The sequence below is a fragment of the Salvelinus sp. IW2-2015 genome, linkage group LG15 (genome assembly GCF_002910315.2).
Source record: "Salvelinus sp. IW2-2015 linkage group LG15, ASM291031v2, whole genome shotgun sequence".
In the NCBI taxonomy this organism is placed as follows: Eukaryota; Metazoa; Chordata; class Actinopteri; order Salmoniformes; family Salmonidae; genus Salvelinus; species Salvelinus sp. IW2-2015.
The window spans coordinates 29344914-29368861 of NC_036855.1; the positions used below are offsets into that span (position 1 = coordinate 29344914).

At 45.8% G+C, this 23948-nt stretch overlaps 1 protein-coding gene across 1 annotated transcript in view; it reads left to right on the forward strand.

Annotated features, from left to right (window-relative positions):
- LOC111973641 (autism susceptibility gene 2 protein-like) overlaps window positions 1–23948 on the forward strand; it is a 429231-nt gene that overhangs the window by 154514 nt on the left and 250769 nt on the right. The window contains 2 exon segments of the mRNA XM_070447353.1: window positions 11766–11867; window positions 18280–18315. Coding sequence (XP_070303454.1) covers window positions 11766–11867; window positions 18280–18315 — 138 coding nt within the window.

The following is a 23948-nucleotide window of genomic DNA, read 5'->3' on the forward strand; positions in this document are numbered from 1 at the left end:
TCATTTTTAGAATAGCCATGGAGTAGTTTTTGTGTCTCAGAACATTTGGTTGTTAATATACAGTTTATTGACTACGAGAGCTACACGTTTCCCTTTTCATCTATTCTCCTTGAAGATTGGGTACAGAACGGAGCAAAGTTCTGCAATCTCCCTCAGGAACTGATCCTTCATGCCTATTTTCGTGCCAGTGAGTCTTTTACCCAGGCTTTTAACCATTACGTTATCCTTAAAGAAAGCTAATTTGGCAATGATTGGGCGCTTATATGTCTGTCCTCTTTGTCCGAAATGGTGTACACATTTGTGTTGGATTTTATCGACAGCATCGAGTGGGATTTGAAGCACTGTATGAAAGAATTCCTTCACAAATTTTTCGGGAACTTCTCCTTCTCTTTCTTGGATACCCGTAAGTACTGGATTTTCTCTTGTAGATCTAGTCTGTATGTCAAGTAAGGCTTTTCGCAGAAAGATGTTCTCCTTTTTAAGTTCATTAACGTCCGTTTCTATCTTATTGACTGGCCCTTTTCGCTTGTTTGTATGTTTCTCCATTGTCGCAGATTTTTCGTCACTCATTTCGAGGCTCGCCTTCAACTCCATTATATCCTTACATGACTAATTCAAGTATGCGCAGTTTGTCATTTATCAACTTTAACAGATCGCTGTCCACCCTTACCAGTCCCGGTTGTGAAAAGCATAAATTGTCTGTATCCGTCGAGGAGTCGCGTTTTCTTTTGGAGATTGATTATCCCCATTTACTCTCCGTCATGTTTGAGTGTTGCTTGTTTTCGTAATATTTGTCTGTAAATTTCTCTAGCCTCATGATTTGTTTTGTGTTATCCAGATTGAATGTTATTACCCACGAGTATATGAAGTGCTAATATTTAGTCTAATTTACTGATATTGAATATTACATTTTTATCTTGAGGCGATCTGCAACACTCTGTTCAGTCCGCCATCTTACCTTCCTTTTCAAAATTGGATTTGTTTTCAAATTCTTTGTGGGTCTGTGTAATCTGAGGGAAATATTTGTCTTTAATATGGTCATACATTTGGTAGAAGGTTATGAAGTGCAGCTCAGTTTCCACCTAATTCGGTGGGCAGTGTGCACATAGCCTGTCTTCTCTTGAGAGCCAGGTCTGCTATGCTCACTGAGTCTGTACATAGTCAAAGCTTTCCTTAATTTTGGGTCAGTCACAATGGTCAGGTATTCTGCCACTGTGTACTCTCTGTTTTGGGCCAAATAGCATTCTAGTTAAACTCTGTTTTTTCGTTAATTCTTTCCAATGTGTCAAGTAATTATCTTTTTGTTTTCTCATGATTTGGTTGTGTCTAATTGTGTTGCTGTCCTGGGGCTCTGGGGTCTGTTTATGTTTGTGAACAGAGCCCCAGGACCAGCTTGCTTAGGGGACTCTTCTCCAGGTTCATCTCTCTGTAGGTGATGGCATTGTTATGGAAGGTTTGGAAATGGCTTCCTTTTAGGTGGTTGTAGAATTTAACGTATCATCGTTAGCGGCCTAATTCTGCACATCCATTATTTGGTGTTTTACGTTGTACACAGAGGATATTTTTGCAGAATTCTGCATGCAGAGTCTCAATTTGGTGTCCCATTTTGTGAATTTTGGTGAGTGGACCCCAGACCTCACAACCATAAAGGGCAATGGGTTCTATAACTGATTCAAGTATTTCTTGCCAGATCCTAGTTGGTATCTCTCAGATCATTCACAGTTTTGTGGAAGTTTACCTGTGGTGCTGATGTTTAGGCAGAGGTATGTATAGTTTTTTGTGTGCTCTAGGGCATCGGTGTCTAGATGGAATTTGTATTTGTGATCCTGGCAACTAGACCTTTTTCGGAGCACCAGATCATCAGTAGGCATTTGACTTCAGATTCTAGTGAAGCCGGGTGCTGCAGACTGTTCTAGTGCCCTCGCCAATTCATTGTTATATATGTTAAAGAGGGTGGGGCTCAAACTGCATCCCTGTCTGCACTCCACGGCCCTGCTGTGTGTGTGTGTGTGTGTGTGTGTGTGTGTGTGGTGTGTGTTGTGTGTGTTGTGTGTGTGTGTGTGTGTGTGTGTGTGTGTGTGTGTGTGTGTGGTGTGGTGTGTGTGTGTGTGTGTGTGTGGTGTGTGTGTGTGTGTTGCGTGCAGTGTGTGTGTCAACCTTATTGGACCATACAACTGTGCTGGCCACGTGTGCATTTCAGGTGTTGTGTGTGTGTAACATTAATGCTTTTACATAGCGATTGGAATTATTTTCTCATAATTTTTGCGTGTAAGAAAACAGCTACATTGTCCATGGTAGAGATGATGTGATACTTGGGTTTGCCACAAGTGGAAGAAAGATCTGCATATTTTCTTTCTCTTCCACTGCGTTAGAGGCTTTGCGGGAATTAACCAAGGGATGGGAGGGGGAGGAGATGTACTATATTTATCTGCTCCTGTTTCCAAGTTTTGCTCCCAAACTTTGCAATTATGGCAAATCTAAACCATGTGTAGATCTTCTTGCTGCGTTCCCTGTGTTCGGTAGGGTTCACAGATGATTGCTGCCTTTGATGTTTGTAATGTTGGCTCTCTGCCTCCTGAAATACGAGTATTAAAGGTTCACAGTGGTGATTGGTGTTTTAGGGTCAGAGGCACTATACGGTGTGTTTGTTCAATTCTATATTTACCCCTTTTACTCTTGACCTCTTCTTTCTCCCCTTGTAAAATCTTATGTTGTGTTTCAGAAGCCTCTGTGAGATTTGCACAGGTACACTAGAGTATGCTGCAGATCGATATGCAGTAACCTTGATTGACGATTTCAGATTTATGCACGGCACCATGTTTTTATTGGATTGTCGTTACCATTCGAACAGCAATGGTCTTCTGATTGGTCCTACGTCTTTTCATGTGACCGTTGCTGGGCCATGCGTTAACTCGCCCCTCCATACACATGCATCCCTGAAAGCCTAATATAAATATGCAGCTGTCAGAACATGATTCCCACAGGGGATTTGTGCAGCTGAGTCCAGTGAGACACAAACATCACACACACGCACACACACACACAACACACACAGCACACACACACACACACACACACACACACACACACACACACACACACACACACACACACACACACACCACAGAGACAGCGCACTCTCCTACACATTCATATGCACAAACTCCTACACAACAAATGGACTGGCAGTTTGTGCAGGCGTGAGATAACGTTCCAGGACTTTTCCAAGGGCAGGAAGAGTTCTCAGACATCAGAGGGAGCAGTATTAGCCCAGGTTGATTCATTACATGTGTTACATCTGCCTCCGATTTAAAAAGGCCCAGAGCTCTGGCTGTCTCTGGGTTGGCGTCCCAAATGGCACGCTATTCCCTATATAGTGTACTAGGTTACTTTTGACAAGGGCTCCTATCAAAAGTAGTGTGCCATATAGGGAATAGTGTACTATTTAGGATGCAGCCCTCTGGCTCTGCCTCACAACCCCAGCCCCTTCTCTCTCTATCTCTTTCTCTCTCTCTCCCTTTCCCATCTGGTTGTCTGCTCTCTTGCACAGCCTCCTGAGTAAGACCCAGATTAACTCTAGTTGATGCTTTATAAGCCTGCGGATAAACCTCCATACTGGGGCTACATTTGGACACACCTACATCTTACACACTGTCACTTTCAAATGCCTGAGCTGGGCGTGTTGTAATCACTGGAGGAGCATTGCTCATGATGGTGTCCTCGGTCACGGCTGTCTGTAGTCATACAGGCTAGGTAAGAGGTGCTACTGTACATTAGCCTAGTTGCCAGAGCTAAAGAAACCAGTTTGTGCTTTAGACAGCTCRTCTGAGTGAGGTATGGCATGACAGCTAAAAATAGAAGCTGGATAAAGCATGGCTCTGGCAACCTGGTTGTAATGCCACACTGGTTTTCAACGTTTCTGTCCTTTGCTCATACACATCTGCTTTTCTCTTTTTATCCTCCCAGGATTATAATGACGCACTCGAGTCAGAAAGCAAAGTGTCTGCAGTGCGTGTTTGAATCAAAAAGCTCGTACGATAAAGTCCCCTTTTCACAGATCCTCTAAAATAGTTTGACTGCGCTGATTATTATTTCAGATGTAATTAAAGGGATTGATATTTCTCAGGTTACGTGTTCGAAGGAGTGTCACTATTATCCGGTGTCACTTCTTAGCGTGCAGTGTGAATGTTACCACTTCCCCAAAAAGTCCATTTTATGATAGCTTGTAATGGTTTGTGTTCGTTCAGTCAGTTAGTGTTAAGGTGCATAAGGCAAGGCCAAGGGCCAATGAAACCTCTGTCTTTAGTCGTAGGCTACATTCTGTTGTTTCGACATCTCTCAGAACCTGTCTTATGCTTATCTCTCATCTCCACTGATTTATGAGGTTATAGAGAGTCATAATTGATTAACCCTGTTGTTATGAAATTACTTTGGTATTTATGAACTGGATATATGGCATACGAGGCCTAGTTAAGATTATTACATTGCGTAATACAATCAACAAACTTAATTGATTCATTTAACCAGAAGTCTTTGTGAACAAGTTATCTGTTACATTAACAACCTACATTTCCATTAGGACAACAATATATCTCTCTGTCTTTCTTTATTTTGCAAGAGGATTATTTCATTTATTTGCCATCATTTTCAAATATAATTATAGCAACCATTATATCATATAATGCACTATTTTGTTTTGAATCTGGAACGCCAACGRGGCCATCAGATCTCAATAAGTTATTATTTATTTGTGTAAACAACATTAAATATGWAGAAATATGGTCCTTAGCCAATGCAGATCAGCTGTCATGCATAATGGTTGAATCTCAATAGATCTATACCACCAACCCACAGTAATGAGTGTGTCTCATGCATTTGCATTTGCCATCTTTTCTAGTAATTCAATTTGCTACTGCATTATGTGTGGCACACTTATATTTCAAATGTTATATTAGCCTGCTCCTATCATTTCCTCTGCGAAGATATTTAATCACATAGAAAAGCAACTACAACAATGAATCTTTCTTTCTAAACCATATCTCAACTAGTGAAGGTTGAATGCAATGCTGCCGAACCCAGAGGTCACTTGTTTATCCCTGCTTTTCTCTCTCTCTTTAAACGTCTTTTTTTTATGTCTAGGGAACTTTGACTTGTAAATAGTGAAGCTGAGCTCCAGACAGAAACAACAACACAACACTAAAGGGAAGTGAATGATATTTAAATGTAATTCATTAGCGTACGTAACCATTTGCAAAACACGCTCCTTCTTTCAACACTAATAGTTTATGCAGGAATCAAAGCCTGTGCATCTTGGGAGAGGGAGAGAGAGGGAGATCTGCATAATTTGGATGCGTTGTTGACTCGGGTAATGAAGAGAACACAAATCCTGAGGATTGCACTTGCTCTCCTTTCTAATAACATTACTAACATTTCAACATCATTGGCCTAATTGCTGTTGTTAGCAGCACGGAGAAATGCTTGCCTGCGATAAGAAGGGTGTGTGTGTGTGTGTGTGTGTGTGTGTGTGTGTGTGTGTGTGTGTGTGTGTGTGTGTGTGTGTGCCTGCGTGCTTGGGTGTGTGTCTGTGCGTCCTTAGGGGCTGTATGCTTATCCTGTCTCTTATACACATCTAGATGTGTATAAGAGACAGGATGAGGGGGCCAAGGGGAGCCCAGCTCCACTCTACCCTGTTCATCTGTTACAGACAGGGCCTGTGGGACTCTGATCGCTCCTGAGGGGGACCGCTGAATTAGGGCAAGAAGCGTTTGTGGTTTTTAAGGTTGACTCATTTGTTACAGTGCGGTGGAGGATGAGGAGGAGGAGGAGGAGGGAGGCCTCCTACTTAGCTACAGTATCTGTGTGTGGTTTATCATCCTCACACGAACACATGCCGGGTGGTGGGTTATTCTTCCTCTGTTTGTGTGCTGCAGCTCGTTTGTCTGGTGGGTCTGTGTTGTTTTAATCTGACGAGTGACTGTTTTCTCTTGTCCTGGTGTCACTGCCAAGAATAGAGACGCCGTCTTGTTGCAATTTCACAAGCTCGTATTTGTTCCCCTGGCAAATATGATGTAGTCCTTCCTGACTGACTTCACTGTACCCGGAGAGAGTTATTGGGGCATTTGAGCTCTCGTCTAACACGTGTTCCCTTTTTATGTGGTCATTTATTACAAGGGGGATGAATAATACAGGATTAAGACCCGTAATGGATACGCTGGGACTCATCAAAATAAATGCAAAAATCCATTTGCTCTATCCCTGTAGTAAACCCACTACTTTGTCCTTGGGCTAATTTCCAGCCGGGGACTTTGGGTGTTGTGGCTGTTACCATTACAGAAGGGGAGGGAGGGAGGTGGGTGTAATGGTGAAGGAGGAGGGAGGGGTGTGAGAGGAGGAGGAGGCAGACGAGACGTGTCGGGTYCTGCTGAGCTGAGGATGAACAAAGCCAGGAACTCCAGCACCGCTCGCTCTCCTTCCTTCCCCTGCCTCCGAGCAGCTGCCACTTCTGAGCCTGAAGAAAATGAAGGCAGATGAATCAATTTGGCCTGTGGCCCTAAAGTGCACTTGTCTGCGCCCCAGCCTGCGCTGGGGATAATGAGCCAATAGATTGAGCCAGTGCTCTGCGGCACTGAGGTGCCTCTCTCTGCTGCTGCCTGCCTGCTTGATGCTCAGCACTGCTGGGCTGGGCCCCGCCACCTCCCCCTCCCCATCCCCCAGCAGCAGTGGCTCTATCCCTRGCTGCGTCTCGTTGGGTTAATGGGGGTGAGGATCCTTTGCACAGGACACTTTTCAGAACAAATTAGAGGAAGGAGCTGTATCCTGGCGGAGGGCCTCCTCCTCCCCGGCACCGCACCTGGCCCACCCTGCCGCCCCGCCACAGCCCCACAATATAGCCAGCAGAGAGGAGAAGAGATGCCAGGCAGAAGCTCAGGTCTGGATGAGGGTAATAAGGACTGACACTGGGATGAGGCCGTGGCACAACCTCCCAGACTACAGCTGACAGGTGAAGAGAGGCCGGGGAGAGGAGAATGACGAGAGAGAGGGAGAGGTGCTGAGGGGCTGAAAGCTTTTTAATTCGAGCAGGAAGGTGGAGACCCRTCTGATGCAGGGGCCCTGAAATGGCTGCCCTACAAGATGAGGGGGGGGGGTCAAAAGAGCATCACAACAAAGCATCAACCAGCAGCCACCAGCTCCCTGCCTGCCTGCCTGTGGGCTGGCTGGCTGCAGATTGATCGACATGGGGGAGAGGCAGGTTAGCATAGCCTAGCGTGAATGGACTCTGTCAGCCCCACTGAAACACTGCTGTGTTTAACAATGTCACGACTAGGCGGTTTGTTCTTAGGGGTTTTTCCTGTCTTTATATACCCCTGCAGTTCAGTTCAGTGTAAATGAGCAGGCCCAAGTCGGCAGTCAGCAGCTAATCAACTTGGGAGAAATTAAGACGCTAGAGGGCCCTTTGAAGCTAATTAAAGAGCACAGAGCAGAGCCTCCAGAGAGAGTCTGTCCGCAGAGCAGACACATTCAATACCCAGACTAATGGGCCTAATTTCCAGTGCATTATTCATGTACAACACACACGTTACTTGTGTACTTTTTTTTATTTCTGCAGAGTGCCTTTAATGCGGAGCGGAGAAACACTCGCCGCCGCCTCTTGTTCTCAACCTGTTTAACCTTGGCCCGTGCTGCACCTGGCAATTCTCCACGCCATTGTAAACTAAATTAATCCACAGGCACAGAATATAGGTCTCTAAAACAGGGCCGTTTAGAGAGTCATTCCCCCTAGTGTTACCCAGAGTGCATTTCAAAGCTATGTTGACTTTGATCTTTGTCACCGGATCGGCCAATCAGATCTCAGAGGAGACATTAGCTCCACCCACTAGTCCTCTATATTGTGGCCTTGCCCTTCAGTGCTAGTGAGAGAAAACAATTGTGTGCATTACATAGGGAATAGGCTGCCACTTGAGTACAAAAAAATTATTAAAGAGATACAGATAGATCTCAAGACCAATTAAAGCCTCTCCCTGAACCCGAACTGACCACATCCTTAATCACAGGCCGACAGGGCTGCCAGTCTCTATCAGAGGCGCTGAATTTTAGCCTGGATCAATTCCTCCTGTCCTGCTGAACAATAGGTTAGAGAGCCTCCTTACAGCCAGCCCGGCAGGCAGCATCGTTAAGCTGGGTCGCTAATTAGCCCCTCTGCTCTGATCAATAATCAGTGTGATTGCTGAGTGAMGATCCACCACTACGGACCTGCTGGAGGGGGTGTAAACCCTTTGGCTTGGATATTTGTCAGCGCTGATGCTTGGTAAACAAAGTAATCAGAGTGCCTGACTSTCTCCCTGGCTTGACAAGATGACGTGAACCCAACCTCACCTCTGTCTGGAAGTGGATTCTTTGTGCCAAAAAAAGTAGTAATCATAAAGCCTGTCATCCATTTTCAGATTCAAGGAGTGATTAGCTTGACAGCCAGGGAGAGAGATTCAGAGAGAGAGAGAGATGGAGAAAGATAGAGAGAGAGAGAGACYGTGGGAGTTGTAGGATGGCAGACACCTGATTACGACCACCTGCAGGGTCTCTCTCTCCTTCCTGTCTGTGTGTCTGCACCCTGATTGCAGTATGTTGCCTGAGGCATTGTGCCATTTCTGCCGGGCTGTCACTACTGACCTCAACATACGCTAGCGCCTTTCGTCCAATCAGCAGGCCTCATCTGGCTTGGCCTGGCCAGGGTCTCGGCAGGGTAATTAAAATGGAATTGTGTCTATTTGGCTTGTCGCTGCTGGTTGCTGGTCACCGGGCAAATGGACAGACAGACAGAAGGGTAGACAAACAGCCAGGGCAGCCTCTCTTTCTCTCAGTCTCTATCTCGGCCAGCCAGGTGGCAGCAACTCTGCCATGCCGCCTCAGTACAGGACCTGTCAGATTAGCTGATGACCCTTTTAATTTTACTCTGCCGGGGGCCATAATTGATATTTCCCGGGAAAGGTTAATTGTAGCAGTGATCTGCTTAAATTACAGTGGAAATCTGGAGACCGAGGCGAGCCACGGCGTGCTACGCCACCAGGGACTAGAGCAGGCAGAGCGGCAAGCTGCTAGTCAAGTGGATTACACCCCACAGGCAGCCATCCGCCATCAGCCGTCCCAATTGTTTTCAGAGATGGGCTTGTAGAGGACTGATAGGATGAGGTGYGGAGGACTACCTCCTACCTCCTCGTCTGACTGTGGCAGTGTGGCTGCCTCCCATCTGTCCTAGGAATATGAGTCGCTGCCAAGCCAACGCTCCTCTCATGGCTTGTCTGTCTAGCCCCCACCAAACAACATGTGCTCTCATGTTGGCAGACCTAAACAAGCAACTTCATCATTCGACCGTTATGTGCAGATTGTAAACAATGAACAAAATGCTCATGATTTTGGTAACTACTTTTCTGCAGACTGTTGTTGGATACAGGTGTTACATCATTGCGGAGGTCATGACTTTCAGGTGGACATGTTGGTTACTGCCAGTGCTGCTTTACATACATTAAAACTATAAACTGATACTGAGACCACCAGTTTCACACGAGCAACTTCTATTACGGATGGATTCCCTTTGTGTGACTAGAGGGGCGCAACTTTGGTTTTAGAAGTGGGACACACACATATGTATATATATATATATATATATATATATATATATATATATATATATATATATATATAAACTACCGTTCAAAAGTTTGGGGTCACTTAGACATGTCCTTGTTTTTGAAAGAAAACCAATTTTTTTGTCCATTAAAATAACATCAAATTGATCAGAAATACAGTGTAGACATTGTTAATGTTGTACATGACTATTGTAGCTGGAAACGGCAGATTTTTAATGGAATATCTACAGAGGCGTACAGAGGGCCATTATCAGCAACCAACCTTCACAAAACAGCACAAACTGGCCCTAACCAGAATAGAAAGAGGAGTGGGAGGCCCGGTGCACAACTGAGTAAGAGGACAAGTACATTATAGAGTCTAGTTTGAGAAACAGATGCCTCACAAGTCCTCAACTGGCAGCTTCATTAAATAGTACCCGCAAAACACCAGCCTCAACATCAGAGAGGCGACTCCGGGATGCTGACCTTCTAGGCAGAGTTCCTCTGTCCAGTGTCTGTGTTCTTTTGCCCATCTTAATCTTTTCTTTTTATTGGCCAGTCTGAGATATGGCTTTTTCTTTGCAACTGTGCCTAGAAGGACAGCATCCCGGAGTCGCCTCTTCACTGTTGACGTTGAGACTGGTGTTTTGCGGGTACTAWTTAATGAAGCTYCCAGTTGACGACTTCCACCTGACATTCTACCTGGGCGCATACCTGGTTGACCGGTGAGTCAGCGCTGAAAATCCATGATGAGGCCTGTGTCCAGGATGTCCCTGGCGGGGACCCAGCACCTCTCCTCCAAGCCATAACCCTCCCCGAGGTCYAACCTTCAGGAGATGCCTCACCGTGTAAGCCGGTTGGTCGTCGATGAGACGGGGGAGAGGGGTGGGCCTGGAAACGGGAGACAAAGGGCTGTGAGARATGGGTTTGACTCTGGACACATGAAAGGTGGGATGTATACGAAAGGCACGGGGCAACAGAAGATGAACAGCAGAGGGGCTAATGATCTTGGAGATGGGGAATGGGCCAATAAACCGGTGGGAGAGTTTGCAGGATTCCACCCTGCAAACAAAAGAGGCAGATCCTGTTTGGATAGCCACACCTTCTGCCCGAGACGATACCGGGGAGCCAGGGTCCGATGGTGATCCGCTTTTCGTCGGTAACTGGAGGTGGTCTTGAGGAGGGCCGACCGGGCTCTCCTCCAGGTATGACGACAGCGGTGTACAAACATCTGGGCAGAAGGTATGCAGTCTTGGTCAGTTCGTACTATCGAGTATGAAGGTAAGACCCAGATGCAGACCACGTCGAATAAACAATAGTTTAATCTTCCAACAGGGGCAGGCAATAGACAGGTCAAGGCAGGCAGGGGTCAGTAAAACAGAGGTGGGGCAACGGTACTGGGCGGCAGGCAGGCTCAGGGTAAGGCAGAGGTCGGTAATCCAGAGGGGGGCAAAGGTACAGGTCGGCAGGCAGGCTCAGGGTCAGGGCCAGGCAGAGTGGTCAGGCAGGTGGCCTCGGAGTCTGGCAACAGACAAACAGAGAACACAGGAATAAATACACAAGGGATAATGGGCGACACCTGGAGGGGGGTGGAGACAATCACAAAGACAGGTGAAACAGATGTGTGAATAGTTGTGAAGGAGTTTGGGTTGAGTTGTATCGAGGAGTTGCTGTGTAGCTGGTCTTCTTTGGCTGGAGTCGTACTTACGATTTTTTTATWAAAWWTTTTGTTTTACCTTTATTTAACTAGGCAAGTCAGTTAAGAACAAATTCTTATTTACAATGACGACCTACCTAGGCCAAACCCGGACAATGCTGGGCCAATTGTGCGCCACCCTATGGGACTCCCTATCACGGCCGGATGTGATACATCTTGGATTCAAACCAGGGACTGTAGTGACACCTCTTGCACTGAGATGTAGTGCCTTAGACAGCTGTGCCACTCGGGAGCCCGAAGAGATACTTTGTCTCTGATCTAGAAAACTTATTTGTAACACTTTATGAATACCCTCTTCATAATGCATTGCGAACACATGTATAATGCGTTATGATCTGTGCATAATCCATTATAATGCACAACATATTTTTTCTATCATTTTATACTGTATAATAATGTATGCTTCTTCCTCTGTTTCTCTCCTCCAGATCAAGGCCCTGCAGGTACGCCCAGTGAAGCTGGATGAGGATGGGGCCATGCAGGAGTTCAACAGACCCAACAGGAGCATCTCTAAAGAGCACCTCAGTGAGGTGAGAGAGACCTTCTAGTCCTACCCCCCCAGACCATCAGGCCCCTATACCTCCAGACCACCACACCTKCAGAGTCCCAGACCATACCTACCTACCTTGTTGCAACACGGTTAACTAGGGCCGTTACTCTCCCAGACCCTTCAGAGCTCCTAGCAAGAGACCAGGCCAGCAGCAGACTGTCCGGGGCTGAAGGGCCCTGAGGAGGATGAGAGAGAGGGGGCAGAGAGGCAGCAGTCAGAGGGCAGCTGGTGCAGTAGCTCATACTGGCCCAGACTCACACCTCATAAATCCCCATGCATTAGAAAACTTGCCTGGTCAACAGCGACAAGCAGGAAACGATTATCCAAGACACACAGACACACAGCCATCACACTACGTGTTCTTCTCAAATTGCACCCTATTCCTTATATAGTGCACTACTTTTGACCAGGGACCATAGGGCCCATTGGGAATAGGGTATAATTTGGCATGCAGCCTAGATGCCCCTGCATTATTAAAAGCCTGCTATGGTTATGTAGATGTGACCTAACACCGTTCAGCCAGGTGGTAGCTGACCCTCGCCGAGTTAAAAGGTTAAAGGTCTTTCCAATTACTGCCGAGCCTGCGTCCATATGCTAGCACATTTCAAAGATGAGTGGCTTGCGTAGTAAATGGAGGCAGCTAGGAGGTCGGTTGGTGCTAGGGATGAAATAATGCAATTTAGATACAGGGGAAGTAATGAGAATTTATGCAAAATCCCCAAGCGGCTCATTTTAAATGAATGTAGAATATGCTTCCTAACTAATGCCTGTCAACCGGGCCTCCCAAACCTCACTAAATTCAATCAGACAGTTAATTTAGCTGCACAGAACGGGGGGAGCATGGAGGGAGAGAGGGGATTTGCTGCTTCTACAGCTGAAGAAGTGATCGAGGAAAAATGATGGAGAGAAAAGATTTTAATGAACTTATTTAATGCGTTGTTCAAGCTATTCAGAATTCCAAAAGAAAATCTAGAGACGTGGAGAGAGGGAGAGAAAAATAAACACTCCCCACCAACATTTTATTTTCCCTTCCCTTCGACCTCCTTTTCTAAGCCTCCTCTCTCTCTTTCTCTCTGCCTCTCTTGTCTCCCCCCTGCCATTCCTCATGAATTTGTGTAAAAGGCTGTTTTTAAATGAAAAAGTCAGGAGAAAGAGCCGGGTTTGACAGATAAAAGGATGCTGGCGGATGACAGTTCTGACAGGGAAATGCGGCAGTGAAAAGGGTGTTGGGGGTACGGGAGGGTAAGGGGGAGAACTGTTTAAAATGGCATGCTGTAATCGCTGACGGTGTTAGATATGGCATCTCTCTAATCTCCTGCCAAATAGATGGTGCAAAGACACTGATCGCTGTAGCCATGCCATTCCTCCCTATCCATCTCTCTGAAATACAGCTAGGCTCTCTGAGAGAGAGCGAGGATGATGGCCACTACTGGAGAGGAAGGACTTCCTATTTCTAATAACACTATTTTCCTTTTTCAACTCTGCCACTACATTGCACATTTTCATTAAATACATAACACACATTTAATATCCACATCAAAGTGGTCCCAYGCTGTAAGAGCTCTTAACTAAATATGTACTGTACTGTACCCACGATTCATGAGTCAAATGGATTTTGTGTTGTTGGACTGCCAAAAGGAAACAGAGACAAACGAGGAGCTTGCTGCCTCCTCTCCGTACTGAGAACAGTCATGCATCAATTTAGGAAGCAGCGATAGAGACGTGCGTGGAGATGTTGTTTATTCATCTCCACGGTAGCTAGGGTCTTGTATCTGTTTACGTTGACTAGGTAATTCTACCCCTGGCTCAGCTGGGCCTAGGCAGAAAGCTGCCGTACAGGCAGGGATTAGGGAAATGTAGAGGGAGATTTTCTCTGCATCTGTGTTAGTGTGGGGAGGGAGTTGGAGGGGGGAGAGGGGAGACAGGAGAAGGGGGAAGAGAACACTACTGCTGGGGTCTCACACAACCACCCACACTCTTAGAAAAAAAGTGCTATCTAGAACCTTAAAGGGTTCTCCGGCTGTCCCATTAAGATAACCCTTTTAAAGAACCCTTTCCGGTTGCAGGTAGAACCCGTTTTGTTCCAGTTAGAACCTTTTTGGGTTCCATGTAGAACCCTTTCTAAACAGGGTTCTACATGGAACCCTAAATGGTTCTACCTGGAACCAAAAATGGTTCTACCTGGAACCAAAAAGGGTTCTCCTATGGGGACAGCTGAAGAACCCTTTTGGAACCCTTTTTTCTAAGTGTGCAGTTCTTCTGGAGAGCTGTGAGTCCTGCTGCTGGTTGCATGCTGCTGGCCCCGTCTTTTTTTAATACACTTCACGCTCCGCCAAGCCATGATTGGCCCCTTTAAGTTCTCGCACCTCAAAAACCAATAGTCTGTCCCGTAGGAAAACCAACCGCCCTGCTTGTCACCGTGGCTTTGAGGGTCCGGGGGAGGGGGCGTGGAAATGGGGAGAGGATTAGGGGGTGGATTTAGCAACATTTCTGTTCTCCGGGGCTGTTTAGTTAACCCTAAAACACCGCCAGTGTCCTCCACACCCCCACACCCCTATGCCTCTCCCCTATCCTCCCCTTCCTCGCTGCTGCGTCTCTYGGGCAGGTTCTTAAATCCTTTTGAAGTCTTAAGCGCTGCAGAAATCCATTGAGAGCCATGTATAATGGCTTTTAAGAGAGAGTGTTTAGCTATATCCCGACCCCATGGCTTATGAACCGCTACCTGCTTGAATGGATTTTTTCCCSTCTTCCCTTCACCCGGACTAAATCCAATGGATTGTCCCTCATTATCATTTAAATAAGCCTCTCTTTCTACTCCAAACGCTCCAGCTTGAATGAACCCTGCATAGTAAGGCTAATTCCAAATGGCCTTGGCCTCCTGTTTCTGAGTCACACACACATGCACACACACATTATGCACGCATGCACATTCACTCACACACACACTACACATACGTTGTTCGCTTTTGCCCCTTTGTGTCCACATATATGGCTGGCCCTGCCCCTCTGCCCTCCACCTCTACCCCTCATTCTCCCTCCCTCTATCTCAGGCGGTGGGGACAGGAGGGGTGAATGGAGAGGGAATAGTCTTTTGATTCCCGCAGAGCTGACTTTCCGGTTCACAGTAGGACACCTCCCTAATTGTCACAGTGGGGTTGAGACTGTGATTCAGAAGGCACAGAGGCACTGATGAGGGCTAAAGCGCAGAGGAAGGTGTGGGAGGGAGGGATGGAGAGATGGAGGGATTGGAGGTACTATGGACAAAATTGGTCTAGCAGGAAAGTCCCCTCCTGAGACTGCAAATTGCCAATCGAAATGGAGGAATAAAGGGGGGAAAGTGGAAGGAGAGGAAGGAGAGGGAAATTTGGAGATTGGTATTCTGACTGTGACCTGAGTGAGTGACGGAGAGAGAGATAAAAAGAGAGCGAGATGGACTCTCCCTGTCAGAGGCCTCGTCTATCAACAGAAGCGAGCACACTATGTCAGCATACACATGACAGGGTTATTATATAGTATCAGTGTATTTGACATTATATATAAGTGAATGAGACAACCAATGACAACCATTATTGGGTTTGTCCAATGGAGCGATTTCAGTACCAACAGAAATTGTATTTGAANAGAGACATACAGAGAGACAGGGAAAGAGATAGAGAGCAGCTTTCTTCAGTCTGTCTGGCCCCTCACTCTGAGTTGAACCAGGATGACTCTGTCAGGGGCCTCGTCTATCAACAGAAGCAAGCACTGTCAGCATACACATGACCGTTTTATTATGCAATGTCATTGTATTAATAAGTTACATTCAGTACATAATAAGTACATAGTACATAAGTTACATTCATTATTGGATTTGTCCACACATGCATTCAAAACTCAACTTTGACCCTAAACTACACCCRAATACATATACTCTAAATGTATTTTTTTTACACAAATCAATGAAAGATGGGTTTTTAAGAGTAATGCAATGAAATGGTATACAGTATTTAGGCAACACCAATGACTTGATCTCTCCAAAAACACATATTTCAAAGTGTTTCAACGGCATGGGTGGGGGGTGTTGTCAGTCTTAAGCATTGKTATTCAGTCGTAAGCATTCCTACCATTGGATTTTCCTTTGTAGTACTACAGGAAATCCCGGGARTACAAAAACAAAAACAGCCACGTCACAGATACCGACGTCACGCTTCCAGACAAACTYAACACCTACTTTGCCCGCTTTGAGGATAATACAGTTCCACRGTRGCGGCTCGCTAACAAAGACTGAGGTCCACCCCTCTCCTTCTCAGTGGCCGACGTGAGTAAAACATTTAAACGTGTTAACCCTCGCAAAGCTGCCGGCCCAGACGGCATCCCTAGCCGCGTCCTCAGAGCATACGCAGACCAGCTGGCTGGTGTGTTTACGGACATATTTAATAGCTCCCTATCCCAGTCTGTTGTCCCCATATGCTTTGAGATGGCTACCATTGTTCCTTTACCCAGGAAGGCAAAGATAACTGAACTAAATGACTACCGCTCCGTAACACTCACTTCTGTCATCATGAAGTGCTTTGAGAGGCTAGTCAAGGATCATATCACCGCCACCTTACCGGCCACCCTAGACCCACTTCAGTTTGCATACCGCCCCAACAGGTCCACAGATGACACAATCGCCATCYCACTGCACACTGCCCTAWCCCATCTGMACAAAAATAATACCTATGTAAGAARGCTGTTCATTGACTACAGCTCAGCATTCAACACCATAYTACCCTCCAAYCTCATCATRAAGCTGGAGGCCCTGGGCCTCAACCCCTCCCTCTGCAACTGTGTCCTGGACTTTCTGAAAGCCGCCCCCAGGTGGTGACGGTAGGAAACTTCATCTCCACTTCGCTGACCCTCAACACTGGGGCCGCATCAGGGTGTGTGCTCAGCCCTCTCCTGTACTCCCTGTTCACCCACGACTGTATGGCAATGCACGCCTCCAACTCAATCATCAAGTTTGCAGACGACACAACAGTAGTGGGCTTGATCACCAACAATGACGAGACAGCCTACAGGGAGGAGGTGAGGGCACTCGGAGTGTGGTGTCAAGAAAACAACCTCTCACTTAACGTCAAAAAAACAAAGGAGATGCCGTGGACTTCAGGAAACAGCAGAGAAAGCACCCCCCAATCCACACCGAAGGGACAGCAATGGAGAAGGTGTAAACTTTTAAGTTCCTGGGCGTACACATCACAGACAAACTGAAATGGTCCACCCACACAGACAGTGTGGTGAAGAAGGCGCAACAGCGCCTCTTCAACCTCAGGAGGCTGAAGAAATTTGGCTTGTTACCCAAAACTCTGACAAACCTTTACAGATGCACAATCGAGTGCATCCTGTCAGGCTGTATCACAGCCTYGTACGGCAACTGCTCCGCCCTCAACCGCAAGGCTCTCCAAAGGGTGGTGTGGTCCYCACAACGCATCACCGGGGGAAAACTACCTGCCCTCCATGACACCTACAGCACCTGATGTCACAGGAAGGCCAAAAAGATCATCAAGGACAACAACCACCCGAGCCACTGCCTGTTCACTCCGCTATCATCCAGAAGTCGAGGTCAGTACAGGTGCATCAAAGCTGGGACCGAGAGATTGAGAAACAGCTTCTATCTCAAGGCCATCAAACTGCTAAACAGCAATCACTAACTCAGAGAGGCTGCTGCCTACATTGAGACCCAATCACTGGACACTTTAATAAATGGATCATTAGTCACTTTAAACAATGCCACTTTAAATAATGACACTTTAATAATGTCTARATATCTTACATTACTCATATCACATGTAAATACCTTATTTTATACCATCTTTAATAATGTCTACATATCTTACATTACTCATATCACATGTAAATACTGTATTTTATACCATCTACTGCACCTTGCCTATGCCGCTCGGCCATCGCTRATCCATATACTTATATGTACATATTCTCATTCACCCCTTTAGATTTGTGTGTATTAGGTAGTTGTTGGGAATTGTTAGATTATTTGTTAGATATTACGGCAATGTTGGAACTAGAAGCACAAGCATTTCGCTACACTCGCATTAACATCTGCTAACCATGTGTATGTGACCAATAAAATTTGATTTGATTTGATACCCTTGACTCCAGTGGCGTCATCTCATTTGCACTGCAGTAAGCAGTTGTTTTGAGCAAAATACCCTTTTCATCTCCCTCTCCCTAGTCAAGGCCATCCAAAATTAATGGCAGTGACGTTTTTGCTAGCTAGTGCAGGTCGGMCGCAGGCGGGGAGGGAGAAGGTTAACGTGAATATTGATATTAAAGCGTAGCGGCTTCATCATGTCTGTGTCAGCGGCTGGCTCATGGTCCCTAAAGGTCAACCCTGTTCTCCTCTCTCTCTACAGAGCTCCACTCACTCGCTGTCAGGCCGGGGCTACTCGGTAAGTGACATTTTCATGCTTCATGGCTTTACGGCAGAATTACAATCTCAAACGGCTCTCTTTATTGCCCCGTCGCTCGACACTTTAATTATGTTAAATAGAGTAATGGAGAAATCATGATATTAGGGACATTACTCCTGGATGACTGACTGATTAAATTGTAGGAAGGAAAGGAAGAGATGCATCCCGAATGGCACCCGATTTCCTGTGTAGTGCGCTATTTTTGACCAGGACCCTCTGGTCAAACGTAGTGCACTATTTATGGAATAGGATACCATTTGAGACGCAGCCAAGGTGTCCTGCTCTACCTTGGGTAAATGTGGCTGTTTTATTGACATCCATCACATCAGGCCGTGCAAGAAGGCAGCCATTCAGTAGTTCTGCAGTTTAAGTGTTGGAGGAGATGTCTTCCTGCACTGCCTGCCAACTACAAGCCATTTGAATCAGTTGTCAGACAATATGCTTAAAAGCCTTTAAAAAAGTGAGTTACTGCATTGTTACATACCCCCTCCCAACACAATACATTTAATATCATATGTGCCCTTATTCTTTCAGAATACCCATAGCATAGCTGTTCTAATGTAGCCCTATCTTATGAATAGGGGAAATATAACTGCTTTCACATTCAACTCTYTACTTTCATTACCTTTGAATTGAAAATGTATTATGCGTTCTTGTGTAAAGTGATAAATCTTGTCAGCCCAGTCCTTTTATACAGCACACTGTCTCACTTAGTGTCACTAGGAGACTATTTTTACCACTTGAAAGRATATTTTGCAGACTACACAAGTCAACAGTATGTGTTTTTTAAACCTTATGAACCTGTTCACTTATCATTATTTCCAGAAAGCTGATGAGTATTGTTTTAATTATGAGGTTCAGAGTTGATAGAGGCAGTCTTGAGTCTTGTTGTTGTTCTTGTTGTCCTCTACATGAAGGGACAATTTATAGAGAGACATTTTTAGCTCCCGTTACACCACTAGACCTGCCTGTGACTGACATATGGCAATTCCTATCGTAGCTTCAGTGTTATCAAACAAATAAACAACATCTATAAATGGTTTGTCACTGCTAATCAGGGGAAGAGTATCTGCTGAGGTAGCGCTTAAAGAGCCGAACAAAGCTTAAGTTAAAAGACATTGATCTGTGTGGGGTTTTATGGTGCTTCTGCGTGGAAATGGAACATGTCACTTTCCTATTCCCTCACGGCTGCATACTCACACAGAGATGAAAACAAACAAGACCTCCCGGAAGCTGCTGCGGCCCTTTGGCTCGAGCTGTCAGTTTAAGTCTGGTGGAGGCAAGGAAGGATGGAGGAGGCCCCCTCTTCATCTGTTCTTTATGGAGAGAGAGAGGGGGGCGGGGGGGGGGGGGGGGAAGAGAGAGAATATTATTGAGAGTAGGAGTAGGATCGAGAAAGGTTGAGAGAGGAGTAGGAAGTAAAGGAGAGGAGAGAGGGAGGAAAGTAAGAAAAAAACCTAAGAAAGTGCACAGGAAGTCTGACATTGTCAAGCGCTGCAGTGTGGTGGAGCCCTTTGGGCTGCTTGTGGACAGACTGACAGAGGGTTTGGCACAGGCTTCTGGGGCCATGCAGGAGCCCTTATCAGCAGGTGCTCCGGGCTCTGTGGTAGGGCCTAGGGCCTGTCTGAGAGAGGCAGGGAGGGAGAGATGAAGGCAGCCGGTGTGGGAGGAAGGAGGGAGGTGGGTGGTGGAGGGTTGGAGGGCAGGCAGGCACACAGAGAGGAGGCACAGATAGCTGGGTTATCTGATGGTCAGCCCTGGGCTCTTATCACCATCTCCTGGCCTCGGGGGGGTTGTTATCTGTCACAAGGCACTAAGAGGTAAAATCCCAATCTCTCTTGACTGTTTGTTTTCCGCTTCTATAGGAGATAACACCTCCACTATTTCCCTACCATATGTCTTTGACGCTGCCTGCCAGGCTGCTATAACTAATGCTGCCTGCCAGGCTGCTATATCTGAGAGGCACATTTGAGACGTAAAAGAAGACATGGTTCAGATTTATACTCAGATTTAGAAATTTGAGCTTTTGAAAGACTGAGGCCGTAGCAAATTGTAATGGTTGTTATAAAGAATATATTGTTGGAACAGACTATTTATATGTACATGTTGGCATGGATTATTGGGTAACACTCAAACACTCCTTGCAGCCAAGATTATAATAAATTGTTCCAAGTACATTTTTGCGGTGCTAATTCCAAAAAGAGTCAACGTAAAAATATATCCACAGGGAAAAGCACACGCAGGATATCAACGTTATATCCTTAGTATTTGAATTTATTTAGAGCCAACATATAAACACCCAACTTTGATATCCTGCCTGTGCTTTTCCCTGTGGATATATTTGTATTGGGTAACACCCCTGGATCAATCTATACAGGCGTGCATTCAGTACGTAGGTGTAGATTTGAACATGCAATACGGTAAATTCTCCATCTTCCTTTGGACTGGCGTACACAAGCTGTACACATAGATTTTCTGAGATTTTTGGTTTGTTGATGACTGTACCCACCCCCACCGTCCATATCCATCACTCCTTACACGAATCTGTTGAAAACTTGACTGTTGACAACAGGCGATATGCAGCACAGCCACAGAGCACCGCTATCAGTCTGAGGTAAAATGTGGAATAGTTTGTCAGCTCCTGCTTCCCTCTCCTCTCCTCTGTGTTCTGCTGGCTTCATTATAGTGCCACCCATGTTGGGAAGACAATATCTGGCCCATTTCCTCAACTGTTCGCTCCCTGCTTGTTTTTTTACAGGGGAGAGGAGAAGAAGATGGGCCCTGGCCTAGGTTTGTCTGGGGATTTATCTTTCTCTCTGGGGCCCTCGATAAAAACCTCCAGTCCTCTTCTGTGCCTCGCTCGCCTAGATAGGCTTTAAGAGACGGAGGAAAATGTCAAAATATCTTGGTGCGTCTATCTGCTCTTCCGATCTTCTCCGCAGGCTTGAAACGGAGCCGAGGAGGGAGACAGTTCACGGGGGGAAAAGTAGCTCCTTTTCCTTTTCTCCAGATGAAGCGATTGAGCTTCCCCCAGCCTAGCCCACTGAACCACTGAAGGCCCAGTTTTTATTCTCTTCACATTGAGAGTAGATAGACTGTGCTCTGAGGTGTGGTTGGAGTTCTGGTAGGTTTTGCGGTTTATGGTCTATCAGTTGCATTTACACTTTTCTTGTTGGAGGTTACAACCTTAGCTGGTCTGTCTAGATTGAGCTGGAGTGCTGGCAGCTTTCAGACACCCGTTTCATATTACCCTGCTCTGGCTTATTTAATCGTATTTTACGCTAGTTTTGTCCACACTCAAACACAGCATTCGCAAAGTCATCTGTGCGTTTCTTAAACAGCTTCGTTTAATTGATTTGGCATTCATGACCTATGCTTTGTTCCAAATAAATGTCCTTGTCTCAATGATGAGGTAAAAAAATTAAAGAAAGTTATTTGTCAAATACAAGGATTATGTCACTTAATTATAATCGGCACTATTAAAAAGCTTCGCGCTTTATTTAACAAAACGACACAGATTAAATAAACCGATTGTTATAAAAGCCAAGGAGGGAAATCGTGGGAAAGGATACATCATATTTCATGTGATTTTACTATAAAACAATAAATAAAATAATATCTCGCTCAGTGAACATAACGTCACACATTACCCACCGATACAGTACATAACCCTATGAGCTGTCTTATAGAGAAAGGCCCTTTCCTTTCCCCTACAATAAAACTCTCTCTCTCCCTCTCTCTTTTTCCCCCTGTCTCACCTTTAAATTCCCACATCCCAGACCCCTGACTGTTCGGCCGTAGTTTCCATCATCTTGCAGGTGTCTAGCTACATACCAGCGGCCCCTGCCCGTGGTGAAAATTAGTAAAAGAAACGAATAGCCCAGCAGGACAGGGTTGGAGCCCTGACATTGTCCACCCCTCTGGTGGAGCGTTATCTGTCAGGGGCGCTTCATGAGGGCTGTCTGGGTTGAAAACCCTATTTGTTTATCCCTGTGTGTGGGCCAGCTTCAGAGCAGGGGCCTGCTGCTCCCCTCTCTCCGGGGAGCCCGGCTGTTGCCGCTAGCAACAGATAAAAATGGCTGTTAACCACAGCAGGGCCCACAACACATCAATCATGTGCTCCAGAGAAAGGCTTTAGGCTTCAGGAGGCCCGCAACTCTGAATGGCGGGGACTGACAATCCCCTTTCCAGTGACTGCACAGCCCCTATGGTGGTGGAATGGAGGGGTGGACGGGGGCTCCCAATCATTCAGTGAGAGGAAACTTAATTTTCACCCGTGGACAGCTTCAGCTCCGTTTTGTCCTAATGGAGATGCCATTTAAAATCCGCCAACACAAAAGGTACTCTGGGAGAGGTCATTTGAATAAAAAGGCGACATGGTGAATTAGTGTAGGCCTGGCCTCAGAAACCGTCGGCATAGTTCACTTGTTCTAAATGAACTCTTAATTGCTTTTGCCCACTTGCCTTTGCTCTTAAGGCTTTACTTAAGAGTTGGGGAGTTCGGCATCACTGCATACCTGCATATGCCTTTTAGAATGAAATTGAGATCAGTGATTGAAAAACAACTTAGAACTAGCTTAGAGGGCTGTGAAGTGATTCTGGCCCTGTGGTATTTTTCACTAGAGGTGATTTTAATGGTTCATTTCAGCCCTTTCTTTCTCAATCCAAGTAGAAATATAGTAATGGCATTGGTGGTCAGAGAATGTCCAAGGCTCTAAGTAAATCGAATAGATTCAAAAAATAATTTCTGTGTTCTCATCAACCGTGTTAGTTATTTGACATTGAAACACAGGCAGAAGCTGTAGGCATAATGCAAATAAGTATTTGTTTTTCCAATACAGCCCCCACTCTCTCTTGGTCATCAGTCTTGATTTGTCATAGTCGATGCCCCCCAACTCACATTGGCCCCACTAAGAAAAAGGTGTTGTCCGTAATGTACAGTAACTAAGTAACGATGCTGTCAGGATTTGTATACCGCTGGCTCTCCACATTAACTTATATGGCCACTCTAGACAAATAAAGTGATAATTCCACTCTATCATATGTTACATACACCACAATCAAGGCCCAATTACATGCTACTTTCATTTATAAAAGCTCTGAACGCAGACTTGAATGCTTTAATGAGCGCTGTAATGAACGCTCAGGGTGTTTGGCAATTCTCCTAGATGTTACTGTGGCTTTTATGGCCCATTATAACATACAATTTGCATCAGCAAATTACAATGCTCGATATCATTATCCAACCGTAGACCTGATCATAAATTAAACCTCCAATTACAAACCTCTATCTGCCTGGGGAGTGATTCTTTGGCTGCATTCTCACCGGGGGAGAAATGAAGGAGAGAGAGGCGGAGAGAGAAAGAGAGAGTGGGAGAGAATAGCCTCCAATGTGTTGTGAATAACTTACTTCGTCAGTCAGAGGCATTCATTCCCATAATCGTCCCTGGCTCTTTCTCTCTACCTCCTCTCCTCCCAGCTCAAAGCTCAGAGGCCACATTAAAAGCTCATTAGTGCCCAAGTGGTGGCCATCTTGGTCGAGAGATTGTGATGCAAACTCTTCTAACCCCCCAAAAAAATCATAATTGGCTATAGGTGGGTGATGACGTGGC